The sequence below is a fragment of the Loxodonta africana genome, chromosome 21 (assembly GCF_030014295.1).
Source record: "Loxodonta africana isolate mLoxAfr1 chromosome 21, mLoxAfr1.hap2, whole genome shotgun sequence".
In the NCBI taxonomy this organism is placed as follows: Eukaryota; Metazoa; Chordata; class Mammalia; order Proboscidea; family Elephantidae; genus Loxodonta; species Loxodonta africana.
Genome location: NC_087362.1, coordinates 29,988,114 through 30,005,928, shown reverse-complemented (window position 1 = coordinate 30,005,928; position 17,815 = coordinate 29,988,114). Strand labels below are relative to the sequence as shown.

The following is a 17,815-nucleotide window of genomic DNA, read 5'->3' as shown; positions in this document are numbered from 1 at the left end:
AGGGCCTCACAGGGGCTACCTGTCCCAGGGGGGCTGGGCTTCCTGGGGGTTCATACCTCGTGAGAACAGAGTGATCAAAAGAACGAGTTCCAAAATTAGTTTACAATGGAAAATGGAACTTTGGGGACCCTTCTTTTTTTACCCAGGGCTGTTGAGTCATGGGAGAAACTTCATCCCTCTACAGGGTCTTTGTCCCTCCCTGAGCACCTGGGTCCTCTTCCCCTCTTTCTGGGGCAGTCAACTATGAGGGTGGGGGGCTTACCTCGAATGCTCTGCGGGGTGGGGCCCTTGAACCAGGGTAGCAGCAGCAAGAACAGCAGGTAGACCAGTGAGAGGGCATTGATGCGGGACAGGCAGGCTGCAGGGAAGAGAGGGGTTACCAAGGGGCACAGCAGGGTGACAGCCAGCCCCTGCCTGCCAGAGGACCCACCCAACACAGAGTTGCTCCTGCCTCGTGTGGCTGTACCCCTATGCATGTAGCATGCCCACAACACACAAGCATTCCCCACTTATAGGCACCAAACAAGAGTTGTGAAGCCACAAGGGGTTTCTGTTCCAACTCGGGCCCCATTATCAGGGAACTGGGGTCCCACTTGGCCTTCTCTTGGCCCAAAGGCTGCAGGCAGTATGTGGCATACCCACAGACTACACTGTCCTTGGCCCCAGCCTTGCCCACCCAGCAACCAGAGATGAAGCAGAGGCTGTGGGAAGCCAGCCCTCACTACAAAATCCTGATCCCCCCGGACAGCCCGGCCTCTGACCCAAACCCTTGTAACCAGGTGTCATGGATTGAACTGTGTCCCCCCAAAATATCTGTCCACTTGGCTAGGTCATGATTCCCTTGTATGATTGTCTACCATTTTATCTTCTGATGTGACTTCCCGATATGTGGTAAATCCTATCACTATGATGTAATAAAATGGCTTACGGGCTATTATACTGATGAGGTCGACAAGATTAGGTATTGTCTTAAGCCAATCTCTTTTGAGATACAAAAGAGAGAAGTGAACAGAGAGACATGGGGACCTCATACCACCATGAAAGCAGTACCAGGAGCAGAGCGCATCATTTGGACCTGAGGTTCCTGTGCTGAGATGCTCCCAGACCAATGGAAGACTGATGTATCATAAGGACCTTCCTCCAGAGCCAAGAGATAGAAAGCCTTCCCCTGGAGATGATGCCCTGAATTTGGACTTCTAGCTTACTGGCCTGTGAGAGAATAAACTTCTCTTTGTTAAAGCAATCCACTTGTGGTATTTCTGTTATAGCAGCACTAGATGACTAAGACACCAGGTGAGGAGTAGCTGGTGACAGCCTGGATTCCAGAAAAGCAGTCTCCTCAGAGGGGGCCTATTTTCCACCTCCACACTCTGTCCCTTAAAATACCTTTCTAGGTATACCTGTAAACCAAATGCTGTCAAGTCAACCCCAACTCATGGTGCCCCCATGTGTGTCAGAGTAGAACTGTGTTTCAAAGCGTTTTCAATGGCTGATTTTTTAGAAGTAGATCACGAGGCCTTTCTTCTGAGGCATCTCTGGGTGGACTTGAACCTCCAACCTTTGGGTTAGCAGCTAAGCATATGAACCATTTGTACCACCTGGGGATTCCTATACAGACATATAGATATCTTGTTGGTTTTGTTTCTCTGGAGAAGCCTGGTTAACACAACAGGGTTAACATGACCTGCCCCCAAAAGTGCTCCAGAGGGTTAAACGGAAACATGACACAAAGGCCGAGTCCAGTCCTGCAGCACAGGATGAGCTCAGAAATGCAGGCCCTTCCCTTCTACAACTCACAGTCTAAGCCGTTTTCCACCCCAGAAACAAGGAAAGATGGAAGAACCCATAGGGTTGGCGCTGCTGCGGCCAGAGGTGCTCAGCTTCATGAAGACTTATGGGAACCATCTGGTCTCCAGGCTATCCCCTCCTTTCAGGACACTGCACCAACCCCTGCCCCCTGGGACGCCACCCCTCCCAGAAGTTGCCCCTAAAGTCATGATGCCACCTCCTTCCATTACAGATGCTAGCTATAGCGATCAGCTCAAAGCTTAAATCTAAACTTTTCAACAATTACACATTTTCATTAAAAAAATCAATCTGATCTGGCCCAAGAGGCAGGAGGGAAGCACACTTACGGCAAAAGCTTCTAAAGTTCCTTTTTGTCTCCAGAGCTGCACTTTCCAGCCTGCTGGGCTCTGCCTCTCTCCCTCCACACCCTCCCTGTATGTACCAGCCCAGTTAGAGCTCTCCATCCAGGTGACACCCATCCACCATCTATCCATTCCTTTGTCTGCCCATCCATCCATCTATCCACCTACCCACCCACCCATCCATCCATGTTGTTGTGGGCCAGCGAGTAGATTCCGACTCATAGCAATCCTGTAGGAAAGAGAACTGCCCCAGAGGGTCTCCAAGGCTGTAAATCTTTATGGAAGCAGACTGCCACATCTTTCTCCCTCAGAGCAGCTGGTGGGCTTGAACCCCTGACCTTTCAGTTAGCAGCCGAGCACTTAATCACTGTGCCACCAGGGCTCCATCTATGCATCCACCCACCCATCCATCCTTTTGTCTGTCTATCCATCCACCCACTCACCCATCTGAGTAACTTTCTACTAAGGGTTCTATTATTCTGTCAGGTCCTTGTTTCCAGGGATACCTGGCACAGAATAAGTAATAGTGAGCCAGTGACAGTGTGCAAAAGCCTGTGATAGGACTCTAGACCTGGCAGGCACTGGGGAGGGCTCCTGGAGAAAGTGACATTTAGGCAGGAGCTGACAGGGAAGGTGTTCTGACAGAGGCCTAATAGATGGGCGCAAAGGCTAACGTGGGGCCAGATGGGTGGACATGTGGAGAGCCGAAGAGAACTGCGATCGAGGGAGCAGAGCCAGTCACATTCGCGGCCTGCAGCCCTGTGATGACGATGCCATCCTACCACCACTCCATGCCTGGTGCTCTCCGAAGCCTGTGCCAACTACTCACTCTTGTAGGAGCCCTGCACTCCTCTCTCCTCTAAGGCCAGAGCTGGAGCACACAAGGCAGGCAGAAGTGTCGGTCACAAACCAGGATACACGGTCCACTCAAGGCCCACCCACCTCCCAGTGTGACATACACCTGACACACTGTTGGTGGGCACAGCCCTGTGGAGCTTGGAGGGGCAGGGGAAGGCACCGGCTCCCCCAGGGTGCACTGGGCAGTGCTGCCCACCTGCTGAACCGCAGTGAGGCCAAGTGAGGCTGAGGGTGCCTCTGAAATGGTGAAGGGCTATGTGCACAGAGGGGCCAGAGAGCTGCAGCCCCCCTACCCCATCCTCCAGGCTGCATCTAGCCAAGACCCTGCCAACCTGGGGAATCAGGAAGGCCAAGCCCCAAGCCCTCTCACAGCTGGACTGGATAGGGTGCTAATGGCAGACCTGCCCCCCTTGGAGCTGGGCCTCAGGCTGAGGGAAGCACTGAGGCCAGGAGGAAGCATCTTAAGGGGACTGTGTTCCGGATTGCGGCAGTGAAACAGGAGCTCCCGACAGTACCCAGCCGAATGTTGAGCTCAGCCAGCCTCTCATGGGTCTGACCCATAAGGCTGGGGTCATGGCCCTGCAGACCAACAGGCAGTGAGGGCCCCAAGTTCTGAGTGAGCCTGCTTGTCTCCACCCTCTGGCTCCTCTAGCACCAGCCTCATGCTGCCCCTCCAGGGCTCTTCCCCTCCAGGGCTCTTCCTGCCCTCCCTCTGCATAGGACCCCCACCCGCTACAACAAGGTGAAAGTCCGCCCAGCTCTCTGTGAAGACCCAGCATCTTCCTGGCTCCACCCATCAGGCCAAATTAGGCAGCGGGAACACAGTAGGACACCACAGGTCCTGGCTGCTCTCCTGCCCAGATGACCCTTCCAGCCACCTGGGGAGGCGTGCTGCCTTCCTGCCCTGCTCCCTCCTTCCCCTGGAGCCCCATGTTCACCACCTTGCGGTGCTCCCTCCAGTAGAAACTCAGCTCCAGGGGACCAGGGGGTAGATTCACAGGACACATCTTCCTCCAACCTCTCCTGCCAGCTCCGTAAGCAGACCTAGGTCTGTAAAGGACTGTGGGGGGCGGGGCTGGCCAAGGTATGAGGCCATCCGGGTAGAGATGGGAGTTTCCCAGGAGGCGTGCCCACACTCAGGGCGTTTGCCCCTGGCCTAGCTGTGAAAGGCTGCCCTTGGAAGGGGCAATGGGGCTAGGTTTGAGCAGTTGGGAGGGGCGGGCCATCTCCAGAGGCAGCCTGCCAGCTCTGGAGCACCATCCAGGGACACGGCTGCCGCCGGCCAGAGTTCCATCTACTGTAGCAAAGGCGCCTTCTAACCTGGGAGGGGGCTGGGGCTGGGGGCGCCCCCGAGCTGAGACTGGCACTTCCGCTCCCATCCACGCCCCACCCCCAGGCGGGGAGGAGGGGAAGAATCTCCCAGAAGCTCTATCTGCCAAAAGGGAGAAATTGAAGAGGAGTCAAAGGGAATGGGGTCAGAGAGGAGGGTGTGGGAGGCACTCTGGACACGCGCCACTTCATCCCCAACGAGGGCGGAGGGCAGGGGAGGGGGGACAGTGCCCAGCGCCCACAAAGACACACGCAGCCCCAGAGGAAGGCTTCCCAGCTGATATTTCCAGCAAGCCTCCCGCGGGGGTTGTGGAATAACGCCCTCACCCCAAGTACGAGTACGTTCATCTATCTTACACACTAAGTTCCTGGGACACAGCCCGGGGAAAGAGAAAGAAGGCACACTGCTGCAGGGTCCAACATGTACCCCAGGCAGGTGGAGGTATCTGGGCTGGTGGAACACTCCCTGCCCAGGCTCGCCAGCACTGACAACATGTTACCTCCAGCCATTATCGTCATCCCCTTCTCGAATGAGGCAACTGAGGTTCAGAGGGTGAAGGGCCCCACTGAGGCCCACCCCCGCCAACCTCCCCAAGCCCAGCTCACCAGGGGCAGTCAAGGGAGTCTGTGAGATGGGGCGGCCTTGGATGGTCTCCCCAACTCCATCTCCGCCATCAGCCCTGCAGGCAAGCTGGCACAGAGCAGGCAGGAGGTGGTTGGCGAGCCTCCCATCCTGGCCAGGGGACCTGAGCAGGAAGGGCCAGGTTGCTGGGCCAGCCCTGGAAGGTGAAATGGAAGTGGATATAAGGGGTCTCAGAGGCCATTAGATGCCAGCCCTCCTGCCCTCCCTGCTGTCTGCCTCGAGGGAGACAGAGCAAGAGGCCAGCCAGCCAGATAGGAATGACCACAGGTCCCTGGCCGTGCCTCCTGGTTGCCCTGTGGCACCCCCATTTCTCCGGTGAGGAGAGGCTCTGCAAGGGGAGGGCTTTGGTGAGGCGAAGTGGGGTTAAGTGCAGACACCTGACTCCAAGCCAGAGCCTTCCAAACACTCCCTGTGCCTGTCCCCACCTGAGTAGCCTTGCCAGTTTAAGTGCCAAGAAGTGGCGTGGACCGTGACTTCACTGCCAAGTCGGCTAGAGGAGAAACCCCCAAGGGGGCAGTCCCAGAAGGCTACTCAGGAGATCCCATGCAGCAGGTAGCAGGCGGTTGGGCCTCCCAGACCTCGTCTCTCCTCCCACAAGGAAGGGCCAGGGCACAGGAGATGATGCAGCACTCGCTGTGGGCCCCCTCTGCTCTGGTCACCACTCTGACACTTCTACCCCCTACCCAGGGGCTCTGCTGTCCCCAGCAAGCTGGGCCCTGTCTGTACCCCAGCTGTGGCTTGGCTGTGCCCCAGCACAGGATGCACCCCAACCTCTCCTGGTGCTCAGCTCCTGCCTGCCATCACCCAGGGTCCCCCCCATTCCTGGCTCCCTCCCCCAGTGCTGTCCCACCCATAGAGTGAGGCTCTTAGTGTGACTCAGTTTCCCCTCCTGCCTTTGGCAAACACAGCATTTAAAAAAGCCAGACCCCCATCCCATAGCCCAGAGGGGTCGCTCCTCACAGAAGCTCTGGAGAAGGTGTCTCCACACACACAGGTCCCCTGGAGACGCACAGGCAGACAAACAAGTGCTGGGCGTGCCCAAGAGGACCAATCCTCTCTCCTTGCTTGGTGTGACCACTCGGCCTCTCTGTGCCTCAGTTTCTTCCACTGCTAAGTGGGACCTTAATTGTCCCACCTCACAGGACTACTGCAGTGAGCATCACCCAGCACAAGGTGAGAGCACCAATTGGTCCTACTGGCCTCACCATCCCCTCCTCTGCAGTGGACTCTCAGCTCTTCAGCAGACACAGGCTGTTTCCCTGTGGCCCCAGGCTGCAGTGTGCCCTGCCTGTGTGTCTCCAGGGGACCCATGTGCATGTGGAGACACTTCAGACCCTGTGAAGGCACAGGCACAGGCCCGCGTGTAAGGGCCCCCATGTGTGCCTGGGAATGCACTGAAGGTCTGAAGGGACCAGGGGGCGCCTGTCATGGGGTCCTTGGCACATGTGAGCAACATGGCAAGACTGGGACCCAAGTGTCCTGACTTGGGCTGGGCACCTCAAGGGCCTGGCTCTTCTGCCCACCAGCCAGCTGCGTGCGGAACTCTGAGGAGGCCAAATGGAGCCCAGGGTAGGGTAGGGTGTCTCCCGGTGCTCAGGGCATAGCAGTCCCCACACCCCGCTCCACCCTGGGTAAGCGTGCACTCAGCCTTATTTGGCTTGGACGAGAACCCATAAACACTTCCCTGCTGATGCTTCCGAGAGTGAGATGGGTGGAGAAGAAGAGGAAGAAGGCTATGGGGCAGGGGAGCCTGAGCAGCACCCAGCTCTCCCTCCTGGCTCCTTGGCAGGAGCCGCCAGGGTGACAGCTTACAACCCCAAAGGGCTCCGGAGACCACACCTCCCCGCAAGAGGCAAAGTATGAAACCAAACCCAAACCTGATGTTTAAGAACCAATGTAGTGGAGTGGGGACTGGGTGAACCTCATCTTTCTGAAGAATGGAGGCTGGTGAGGCCTGGCTCGTGTGGGGAGCTCCCCTCAGATTCCCATATGGTCTCAGGGATGAGGATGGCAATGGTGTTTAGAGAGACAGTTCAGCCTGACATCTCAGAGTCCCCAAGAGTGGGGCCTGGGGGAGCACACCAAGAGAGTGGCTGGGGGAGGGCAGATGACACTGGGGACTTCCAGATGGGGGGACCCCTGCCCCAAGGCCCCAACTCCACCTAGACCCTTCTTGTCAGCACAGCTGCCCACAGCTGGGGCCAAGCCTGCCACGTGCCAGCTTAGCCCCCAAAGCACCGACCACTCTCAGTCATCCTCTGCTCAAACCTGCCTTTGCTCATCACCCAAAATCGACACCCAGGAACCAGGCAGCACCCAGCACCCAGGACCCATAAACACTTCCCTGCTGGTGCTTCCATGGGTGGGACAGGTGGAGAAGAGGAGGAAGAAGAGGAGGGAGATGAGGCATGGGAGCTTGGGCAGCACCCAGCTTCCTCTCTTCAGGCTCCTTGGCCGGATTTGCCAGGCCAATGCCTTAACTCCAAAAGGCCCTGAAGCCACACCTGCTTCCCCAAAAGGCAAAGTATGAAACCAAACCCAAACCCAACGTTTAAGAGCCAATGCACTTCATTGCACCCAGTGTGAGGCTCTGCCCATCCCGCCTTCCACAGAATCCCACCCTGGACCCCACCCAGCACTTGCAGGGAGCTCTCTGTCCTCTCACTAACCCAGCCCTGGCTACAAAACGGTCATGTTTATGGGGTTTCGCTTTCACAATGCACTGGACGGTGGCTGGGGGTGGCCTTGCATGGCATTCTCTGGCCCCTGACCCTCTTCCTGCTCTCAGACACATGGTAACCTGAGAGAAATACAAAGAAAAGAGTCTGCTCCACTCCTTCTTTGGAGGATGGCAAGACTCACAAGTTCCTACAGCAATTTAGTTTACAAAGCTCAAAATGCCAGAGATTCATCCTCCTCCACAGATGGTGTGCTACTTGGGGTCAAGGACCTTATCAAAGGTCTGTATTCTAGCAACTGAAGATAACAGATGCTCAACAAAGGTGTTTTGAAAGAAAGAAAAAAAAAATGCCAGAGACCATCGATGAATGAACCTCTGTCACTTCCCAGGCCGTTTGCCTGAAGTCCTCAGATGGACAGTGTCCAAGGGATCAAGCATGTGCTCGTGTGGCCCGGGACAGACCAACGGCCTGAGAAGAGGCTCACGCTCCATCCCGAAGGGCCAGGCCCAAGGTTCCCCGGCCCTGCACTTCAGGGGGTTCTCTCTCTCATACACACATACACACAGTGCTTGGAAGCGAGAGGGCAGCCCACAGGCAGGAGAATGGGCGAAGAGAACACTTTGTCACCTGACTGGAGCCTGGCCAGGGACCCATGCGCCGGGCCTTTGGGGTTCAATGACTACGGCGCCAGGAGACCTGGTTTTACTGCTCACGTGAACGGGGCAGACCCCCTCTCTCACCGCCATCCATGAAGTGTGGAGGTGCCAGCAGAGGTGGCCTGCGGGCTCACACAGAGGGATACCCAAGGCACGCAGACCCCTACCCTGCAACTGCTGGCTCCTGCCTCTCCCACATACTCAGCCCAAGGCTGTTTGAGAAGGGCTCTTGTGTCAGCTGCCCAGGGCTACGGTTATCACTGCAGGAGGGATAGATGGGGACAAACTGATGGTATGGGGAAAGAGGAGGTGGGCCATGCCATGTGGACAAGTGGGTGAGGGATATCCCCTGCCCTGGGAGGCTAAGGTCACTAGGAGAGGGAAAATGCTGAGCTGGATTCCACGTCTCTGGCTGGTCTCCCCAGTCCACTGTGATGAGCCTTGGCATTATACACACTTCTCATCAGCCCTGTGACCTCACACTTGCCCAGGAGGTGGGCTACCACCCTGTTTTACAAACGAGGGGACCCAGGCAGTGGGGGAGCCCATCCCTGGGAGGACTGCTAGCAGGAGAGGACAGGACTCAGGCCAAAGCTCTGCACCAGCACTACCAGGGATGGGGGCAGAGGGCCAGGGGGAGGTGGCCTGCAGAGGGGCCTTGCTGATGGTTACGGCCCTCACGCCTGGGCCAAGGCTTGCCAGCTAGAACAGCAGAGGGTAGGGAGCAGAGAGACTGATCTTCCTGCAGCCCCATCCTTAGTACACAGGTGGTCAGTGAAGACCCCCACCCAATTGTCTGGAGATGAGGATGGCTCCACAGGATGAGCTGAGAACCCCCTCTCTCCCATATCGCCCATGCCAGACTCAGCTTCAGACTGGGGGCTGCACCCCTAGCAAACAATCAGAGTGTCACCCAGTGCCCAGAGGCCTTGGTGTTTACTTGGCGCCTAAGCCGTCTCTCCACAAGGACAAGGGCACTAGGGGTGTGTGTTCCCGGGCCCAGGCCCATGCACCTACCCCCCATCTCAAAAGGTTGGAGGAAACCAGGCCTCTTATCTGGGCCACCATCTCTGCCGGTGATGGGAGGCAGGCTAACAAGGCAGGGAGGGGTGGCGGAGGGTGGGGCACCCACTAAGGGCAGTTGATGGACGCAGCCCTCACGTCTAGTCAAGCAGGGGGCTGGCTCGGTCCTGGGAAGGGGACCTATCGTGTACTGGCCACATAGCCTGGTGGTACCAAGAGGAGAGAACAAAGTCCCTGCCGACCAAGCTCACGTTCTGGGAAAGACAAGTCAATAAACACAAGGACAAATGTGGATAACAATGAAGACACAGCTGTGTGTATGAGGGGCAGAGCGGATGCCCTGAGACAGTCCCCAGGGAAGGCTTCCCTGTGGGCTGATACCGGAGCTGGCCCTTCCCCAGGCCCGACAATCGGGTTGGGTGAAGGCAGGGAACATCCAGTGCAAAGGCACTGTGGTGGAAATGCACAGGACTCCCTGGGAGGTCCAGGGAGGCTAGTGTGCTGTCGAGTGGTAGGCAGGTGATGAGGTGGGGCCTGCTGGGACACAGTACAGCCACATGTGGTCCAAGGTCTCATCTTAGGGGACAATGTCCTCACAGAGGTCCTTTCAGCTACTGTTTGGCAAGGGCTTTCCACCAAGTTCTTCACACTCCAAAGCTCAGTAAGGTCTGTTCCATGGACTTGGAGCACCAGCATCACCTGGGACCTGCAGGAAATGCAGATTCCCAGGGCTCTTCCAGACTTCCTGAGGCAGAGCCTCAGCAAAGCACGTCTTCAGCAAGCCCTCTGGGGCTGTGATGTACACTCGGGGCCCACAAAATGCTGCCCTAAGAGCTGGGAGGAAGCAGGTGGGTGACCTCAGAAGTAGGAGGAGGAAGTAACAATTCTTCACCAAGCTTCACTTGCCCAAGCCTGTCCTTTGAAGCATGACTTAAAACCCCATTAGTGTAGCTTGTGACAGCTCCTAAAGCAGCAGCAACTGTCTCATTACACCCATTCCCAGTCACCTTGTCCTTCCTGTGCTCTGGTGGCTGCCCCGTCCTAGTCCTGTATTCCGCAAGGCAGGGACTGTGTCCCTTTAGCAAGAATGGCCACTGTGGCTGGTCCAGAGGGGGCAACATAGGACTTAATAAGAGCTGCTGGGTTTTTGAGACTTCTGGGTGGCCACCCTCTGGCCAGGGCAGCCATTCCAAACATGGGTGTCCCACCCAGGCAGAGCTGCCCACCCCATGCCTTCTTCTCACTCTGGGCATGAGGACGTGAGGCTGGGGTGCTGACTCAGAGGCCCCACCCTGTGACTCAGCCACCCACAGCACCTGACATCTCCTGGCCTGTCCAGTCTAGCTTTTGCAAATTGCCCAGGGTGGGTCACAGTGGCCCTGCTCTCTAGGGACCACATCTACCCACAGCACAGGCCTGAGTGTCAGCTGGAATGCCACCCAGCCATCTCCTCCTGCAGGCAGGACAAAGAGTGGGGCTCACCAGTGAGCTGACCAGCCTGGCCAAGCAGTCCCCAAACTCATACTCCAAGCACCCAGACTCCCCACAGAGATAAGGATGTGATGTGGGCAGCAGGGACGGTGGCTTTGCCAAGGTCGTTGGAAGGGGGCTCCGACCTCTGTGCATGCACAGTAGAGGGTGGTGCCTAGTCCTCGTTCACACCCCACCCCCGTGCCTCAGTTCCCCTGGTGACACAGCCACCATGCCCTGCTAGTGTCCACCCCAGGCCCGGCACCTGTCCACCAAAGCCCTGCCTGGTCCCAGCCACAGTAGGCGTCTCTGGAGCCCGTGTGAGGCCATAACGGAGGTTGAGCAAGTGATGGTCCCTGCAGACCCTGTCATGCCACCCTCACTTTGCACGAGGGTGCAGAAGCCAGGGATGTGGTCTGAGTTCCACGCCAGCCCACAGCTTGGAGGTGCCACAGGGCTGCCACATGCAAGCCTGTGCCCTATGCATCCTTAGGGCATTTCTGTCACAGGCCCAGCTTCCAGGGTCTGCACGGCAAATGCCATGCTGGGCTTGCCCTGAGGCCTGGGGACCTGAGGCTCCTGGCCTGGGTAAGCCTCCCAGGCCCAACGCCTTGACGGGGCTCCACGGGGATGTCTCTGAGGCCCCACGTAGCTGGCTTTACACAGTGGTGTGGCCACAGGACTGGGGCAGGCAGGCTACTGGGGCAGGCAGGCTACTGGGGCCCCACAGGCTACTGGGGCCCCACAGGCTCTCTGGAAACTCAACAAGCACACCAGAGTAACTGGGGAAATATCAACACCATCGCTGACAAGCAGGGTGGGCAGGGCGGCGCCACAGCCTCCACCCCACAGAGCAGCCTGGCCCCATCTGGGAAAGCAGCCCCTGGAACTGAGGCTGACCCAGCTGCTCTGAGCACCCCCAGCAAAGGAAGAGGGCTGCTGGTCTGGGCAGTGGGCCTCAGGCCAGGGCAAGGGGCTGCCAGCTCACATACTCGGGCTCTCGCCACCTGGGAGTGGGCCTCAATCTCCCCTCGCATGAAAAATAGCAGACCAGCCAACAGAACTTTCACTCTTCTTCACTTTTAACAGTTTTAAAAATGTGGAGACGTACAGAAATAATAACAAAACCGAAGTCAACACTCCCATACTTAGCATTTGCTAGATTTTAGCATATTTTTCCTGCGAATATACATTTGACCCAGCATATAAAACTTTTCTGATTACAGTGAAGGTCTCTGCTCATCTCTCCCTGCTAGTCCTCTTCCTTTCCAGAAAGAAAAAGTCATGAATTCCAGCTATCCTCCCAGGAAAAGCCCTCTCTGGGCTCTGGGCTCTGGGATTCCATCCGGATCATTTCCCAGTGGGCACTCGTGGTCTGAGCCTGGAGTCTGTGAGGCCAGGTCCCAGCCTGGTGGGACCTGTGGAGCAAGTCTGGCTGGAGCAGTGAGGCATGGATAGAAAAGCTCATCCAGTCTGGGCCCTCGGGGCCTGTCTTGGCCAGAATGCCCTAGCATTCTGATTCCCAGGTGAGCAGAACCCGAAGCCCGCCAGCTGCCAGCCAGACCTGCTGGTGGCAGAGGGTTGGGCATCTTTAGCTCTCAAATCTAATTTGGACACCCCCAAAGCACAAGGCCCCAGCCCGGCCTCCCATGTCTGCAGAGATGGGGCTGGGGCAGAACGGTTCCACCTTCTGGAGAGCCCCACTCCCCTCCCCATGTCATCTCATCACCAGTGCAGTGATTGGTTTTTGCAAACAAGAATCTTTATGGCTATCCTCTGGGGGATACCCTTGCACCCCCATTTCACCAAGGGATAGCTGTGGCCTAGGAGACAAAGTTACCCACTGCTGCCATACCACCTATGAGTGGCTGAGCCAGGTAGCATCTGATGCCAGGGTCTCTGACTACTGGGCATGAAAGGGCAGCCTCTTGCCCATCCCAGGGTTTGAGGTGATGAGGAAAGCGAGGGGATGCTGGGGTAGCCCTGAGACTTGTGCTCAGCCTCTCCTCACCCACACAACAACCCATATACCCTATGGGAGCCCAGAGTTTTTCAGGGTCTGTCCATGACCCCTAATAAGTAAACTCTGGCTGACTCCCATCCACTTCCCTAAAGCAGGTCATGCAACACACACACATCGTTCTTTCCACCCCTGACCATCCAGAAATTTCTACCCACTTCAGACCCCTGCCCGCTGCCCTCCTGACACAGGAGACAGAGACATCACTCCTTTCAGCACCCTGTCTAGCCCCCTTCTGCAGCCCTTATCACAGTGAGCTGGACTGGAGGTTTGTGAGGGGGACCCTGGGCTCCAACGCCATCTGCAGATGTGTGTTTTTCTGGGGTGAGGAGCCCAGGCATCCACCAGCATGGCACTGACCCAACACTCAGGCTCAGCCCCGTGGCCCAGAACCGCGCTCTTCAGCCAGAGTTGGCGTGACATGTTCCTTCCCCGAGCTGGCAAGGTGGGTATTTCCTTGGCACTCACAGTCCCTCCTCCCACCCCGGCTGGCCCACCATCTCTGGGTAATGTCATGAGCTCCCGGGCCAGGAGGAGAGCCGATTAAGCAGCCACTTAAGAACTGAAAGCTGTTGTTCCTTGCCCAGGGGACAGGGACGGTCCGGCTAACGGCCTGCAAGTTCAGTTCCTGGAAAAACAGGAGTGAGAAGGGCGAGCACGCTGCTGACACACCCACTCCATCCTGTTTTTATGGAAAACTAATCTAATTCCCAATGGCAGCAGACATCCGTTGGGGTCCCCAAAGACCACAGTGAGTGGCCCCCACGATGGTCTGCCCTCGAGGTAAGAGCCCGTCCCCCTCCTCCTCCCCAGGGAAGGCCAGGATTGATCTGCCCTTCCTGCAGTGGGAGCCTGCTCTGGTTTGCCAACCCCCAAACCTCAGCACAACTGCTCCCCCTGGGGCCTAAGCTAGTCTGCGAGGGAGCAGCTGCCATCTTGGGCCACTACTCGAATGTTTGTCTAGCAGGAATGGGCAGGTCAGAAAGTGCCGGGATGTCACCTCTTGGGAGAACATAGCCCTGAGCGCTGCGGTGTAGTGGCTCTGGACCCACAATAGCCTGGGCTGTAGGCTCCACCCATACGTGCTATGCAGCTTCTCCTTTCTGAGCCTCAGTTTCCTCATCTGTACACAGTGTCTCTAGTCTGTCATACTGTGGTGGCTTGTGTGTTGCTGCGATGCTGGAAGCTATGCCACCAGTATTTCAAACACCAGCAGGGTCACCCATGGTGGACAGGTTTCAGCAGAGCTTCCAGACTAGGACAGACTAAGAAGAGAGGCCTGGTGATCTACCTCCAAAAATTAGCTAAGGGATTATTAGCTATGGATCACAACAGAGCATTGTCCAACTTGCTTGTTTTGGACATGTAATCAGAAAGGATCAATCACTGCAGGAGAACATCATGTTTGGCGAAGTAGGGGGCCAGTGAGGGCGAGGGAGATCCTCAGTGAGACAGATTAGCACAACAGCCACAACAATGGACTTGACCATGCCAGCGATTGTGAAGATGACAGAGGACAGGGCAATGACTCATTCTGTTGTAATGGGGGCACCACCACGAGTCAGAGCTGCCATGACTCAACAGTAGGCAACTATCTATCCATCTATCTGCGGAGTGATGGACTGCTTTTATATGGCCTTTCTACCCATGGTCTTGTAAGTTCCATCAGATGATTGGGTGGGACTATGCAAATAAGGTGCTCGTAGCCCACCAAGGGATTGTACAGCTTCCTAATAAGGCAAATAAGGTGCGTGGCACAATTGTGGGGGTGAGAGCACACAAATAGGGCATATGGAACCCTAACAAAGGGATTGGTCAGTTTTGCCATCCTGGTAGGCTTAAGATGAGCCATTCCAGGGAGTGAAAGGGGGGACTTCACCCAGAAGACGGGAGCAGAGTGTGTCCTTTGGACCCAGGGTCCCTGCACTGAGAACTTCCTAGACCCAGGAGACAGCTGTAACATCAGAGAAGGCACAAGACAGCAAGAAGTGGCAGCAAGTGCAGCAGAGAACCCGAAGCAGCAGAACCAGGAGACTGGCAGGAGAGGTGTGGTGGGCTTGCCAATCCACAGAGCGAGGGAGCTGAGCACCTTTGGGCACAAGGCTTGTTGGTAGAGTGGAATGCTCCCAAGCCCTTATGGGCAGAGCTAAGGAGCTTTGTAATACTTGCCCAAGTAGGGCAGAGGCTGGGCTGAGGGACCGAGAAGCCAAGGGCCAGAAAGACATCTGCCTGTAGGCATGGCTGAGAAGAGGCTGTCCTGATCAAAGAGTTGTATCCTGAATTGTAATCTGTTACTTCCCTAACAAACCTCATAACTGTAAGTGCAGTTTATGAGTCCTGTATGGCCACTGCAATGAATTATCGAACCCAGCAGAGAAGCAGTGAGTGCCATGGAAGAATGGCTGGTGTCATAATTGGTAAAAAGGTTGGAGGGTGGAGGTATGTTTGACCCTCAAGTCACAAAAATTAGCTTTGGACTGTTGATGCTGATGGTGATTCTCCTCCCTCATGAAGTTAGAGCAGGCCAGATGCCTCCACCACACCATTTTTACACGTCTATCTTTTTTTCTTTATCTAAAATGGGGGCTCCAGTCCACAGTTATCAAATGAAAGGTCCCATGTCAAGCTGCTCGCACATGGTAAGATATGAGCATCATTTTATTGATTAACATGAAAATAGCATTTGCTGAGTGCCTGCTGGTGCCAGGCCCATGTTCAAACCCTCATGGAAACAGCACAGCTCTGAGTCATGTGTCCAAAGCCAGTGGACCCCAGCCTGGCTTCCCTCTACCTTCCTCCTGCCACAGCACCCGACCACAGCACCTTCCTGGTCCCTGATTATGGGCTCTCAGGGCCTGCAGGTTCCATCATCAAGAGGGAAAGGCCTGCAGAGGCCTCAGGGCATCCCCCACCCCAGGCCCGGCTGTCCTTTGAATTCACTCTGGGGCCCAGAAGGCCCAGGGGTGCTCGTGTGGGTGTCGACTCCAGATACCAGACAATCCAAGTGGAGGTAAGGCCAGGTAGGGCCAGAGCCTAAGGGTTGGCATGGCCGGGGCAGGTATATGTCTCCTCACTCCACACTGACCTGGCCCATGGAGACTGGGGTGGGGGGCACTGCTGCCTTCATTTCAGGTGGCCAGGGTGGTGCAGGCAAGAGTGGGTGACCCAGGCCTGGCCAACAGCCCCCTTACCCACAGACTCTAGGAAGCCATTCCCAAGCACCAGCTGGCTGGGGGCTCTGCAGCTCTGGCCACCATGGCCTCTGCCCAGGTCTGTGTTCTAGCACCCGTAAGAAAGGGCAACCACCCATACACCCACCTAGTCCCCTTGGCATGGAGAGTGAAACCCAGCTCCTGAACCTACCCCCAGTGTGTCCTTCTTCCCATGGGGAGAGGTCACTGAGGCTGGGAAGTCCCCCACCCACACATGGATACACTCACTGACTGCATGCCCCTCCTGACCATGCTCCCAGCCAATCCTCCCACGGATGTGGAGCAGACTGCTGCTAGAGCCGCCAGAGCCTAGGGCAGAGGCCAGCCTGTAGGGGGAGACAGCCAGCACCGGCACTCGTTCAGCACCCAGCACCTATTCAGCACCTAGCATCCACACAGTGCCCCACGCTCCTCAGTGCCAGACCCCACCCACACCCCTTGGCCCTCCTGCCCCTAACCTGACCCTGCCTCCCTTGTCCGAGCTGGGAGCCTTGGAGTGATTCACCTCTGTGAGGCTCAACTCCCAACTCCCTGTCTGTAAATGATGCTGAAACAGCACTGCCTCATGTGCCAGGGAGAAGATGAAACCTGGTGAAAAGGGGGGAAAGGCCCGACCCCCAGCAGACCCCATCGGCAGGAGGTACAGACAGCATGGGTGGGGGGGTGGCTGTGAAGACAAAGGGGCACCAAGAGAGCCCTTCCAGTTTCCTCCTGGGGAGAGGGCTACCCCAAGCAAGGCGAGCTCTCCCCACGGTGGGCACTGGTCTGTTCCAACCCCTCCCCCTGGGCAGTCCTACCCCAACAGGAAAGGGCAGCTGCCTCTCCATGATGACCAAATGGGTCCCTCCACCTCCAGAGACCCTCAAGCCCAGGGGCTGGTCCCCAGCAGGCACGCGATAAATGAGTAAATAAAGGGTGCACAAAGGGAGCTCCAGCTCTGAAGATGCCTGGAGTGTCTCTCAGGCTCTGGAACGCCGGTAAGCGGGTCCCACCCAGCCTGGGACTTACTGAACCCTGGAGGGAGCGATGTGCCCCATGTACCCTACTCTCCCCCAAACCTCTGCAGGCACATGATATCCTCGCCTGAACCCCTGTGCAGGCTGAGCCTCCTGGGGAGCGCACTGGTTGTTCCCTTGCCCAGGGAACATGCGGGTCCCTGCCTGGGCTTTCTTAGGAGGAGGTAGCAGATGGCACACAGTGCAAGGTTCCCAGCTCATCATCTAGCCCTCCAGCTGTCCTGAGGCTGGGGCCCCTGCCCTATGGAAGGCCCTTCCAGATCAAGGGCGCGTCCACCCACACATGCAACCTGTCAGGTCACACAGAACCCTTGCTTGTAGATGAACTGATCTGGGGCTCAGACAGCTCCAGCAAGAGACCTGTTATTGCCTATCTGACAGGATAAGGAAACCAAGGCAGGAGAGGCACCTGGCTGAGCAATGGCACATCAGCCCAGGGGCCAGATGGAAACCAAGGCAGGAGAGGCATCCGATAGAGCCACACACATCAGCCCAGCTCACACCAGTTCACCGTGTCTGGAGCCTGTTCTCAAACAGGGCTGCCCACCCCAAGGGTCTGCAACCGTTAGACTCCTGCACATTCCCTCTGTGCCACCACTGGACCAGGACTGGGCCTTGACTGTCCCTTGATAGCCAACACTGCCCTGTGAGTCCTGCCAGGTCCCTTCAGGTCCACCAAAGCTGGCCGAAGACCCTCCCCCAACATCTCCTGACCCTGGGAGATTAGCGCCCACTCAGCCCCCTCCCCCCTGGCGGG

At 56.8% G+C, this 17,815-nt stretch overlaps 1 protein-coding gene across 9 annotated transcripts in view; it reads right to left on the bottom strand.

Annotated features, from left to right (window-relative positions):
- PIEZO1 (piezo type mechanosensitive ion channel component 1 (Er blood group)) overlaps positions 1 to 17,815 on the bottom strand; it is a 62,488-nt gene that overhangs the window by 30,100 nt on the left and 14,573 nt on the right. For 8 of the 9 annotated variants that reach the window (XM_064273655.1, XM_064273659.1, XM_064273661.1 and 5 more), the window contains exon 1: positions 263 to 16,456. In XM_064273655.1, the coding sequence (XP_064129725.1) occupies positions 263 to 476 (214 nt within the window). In that variant the 5' untranslated portion in view covers positions 477 to 16,456. Of the gene's footprint in view, positions 1 to 262; positions 16,457 to 17,815 lie in introns of those variants that run through there. The other variant, XM_064273658.1, reaches the window with a different exon arrangement.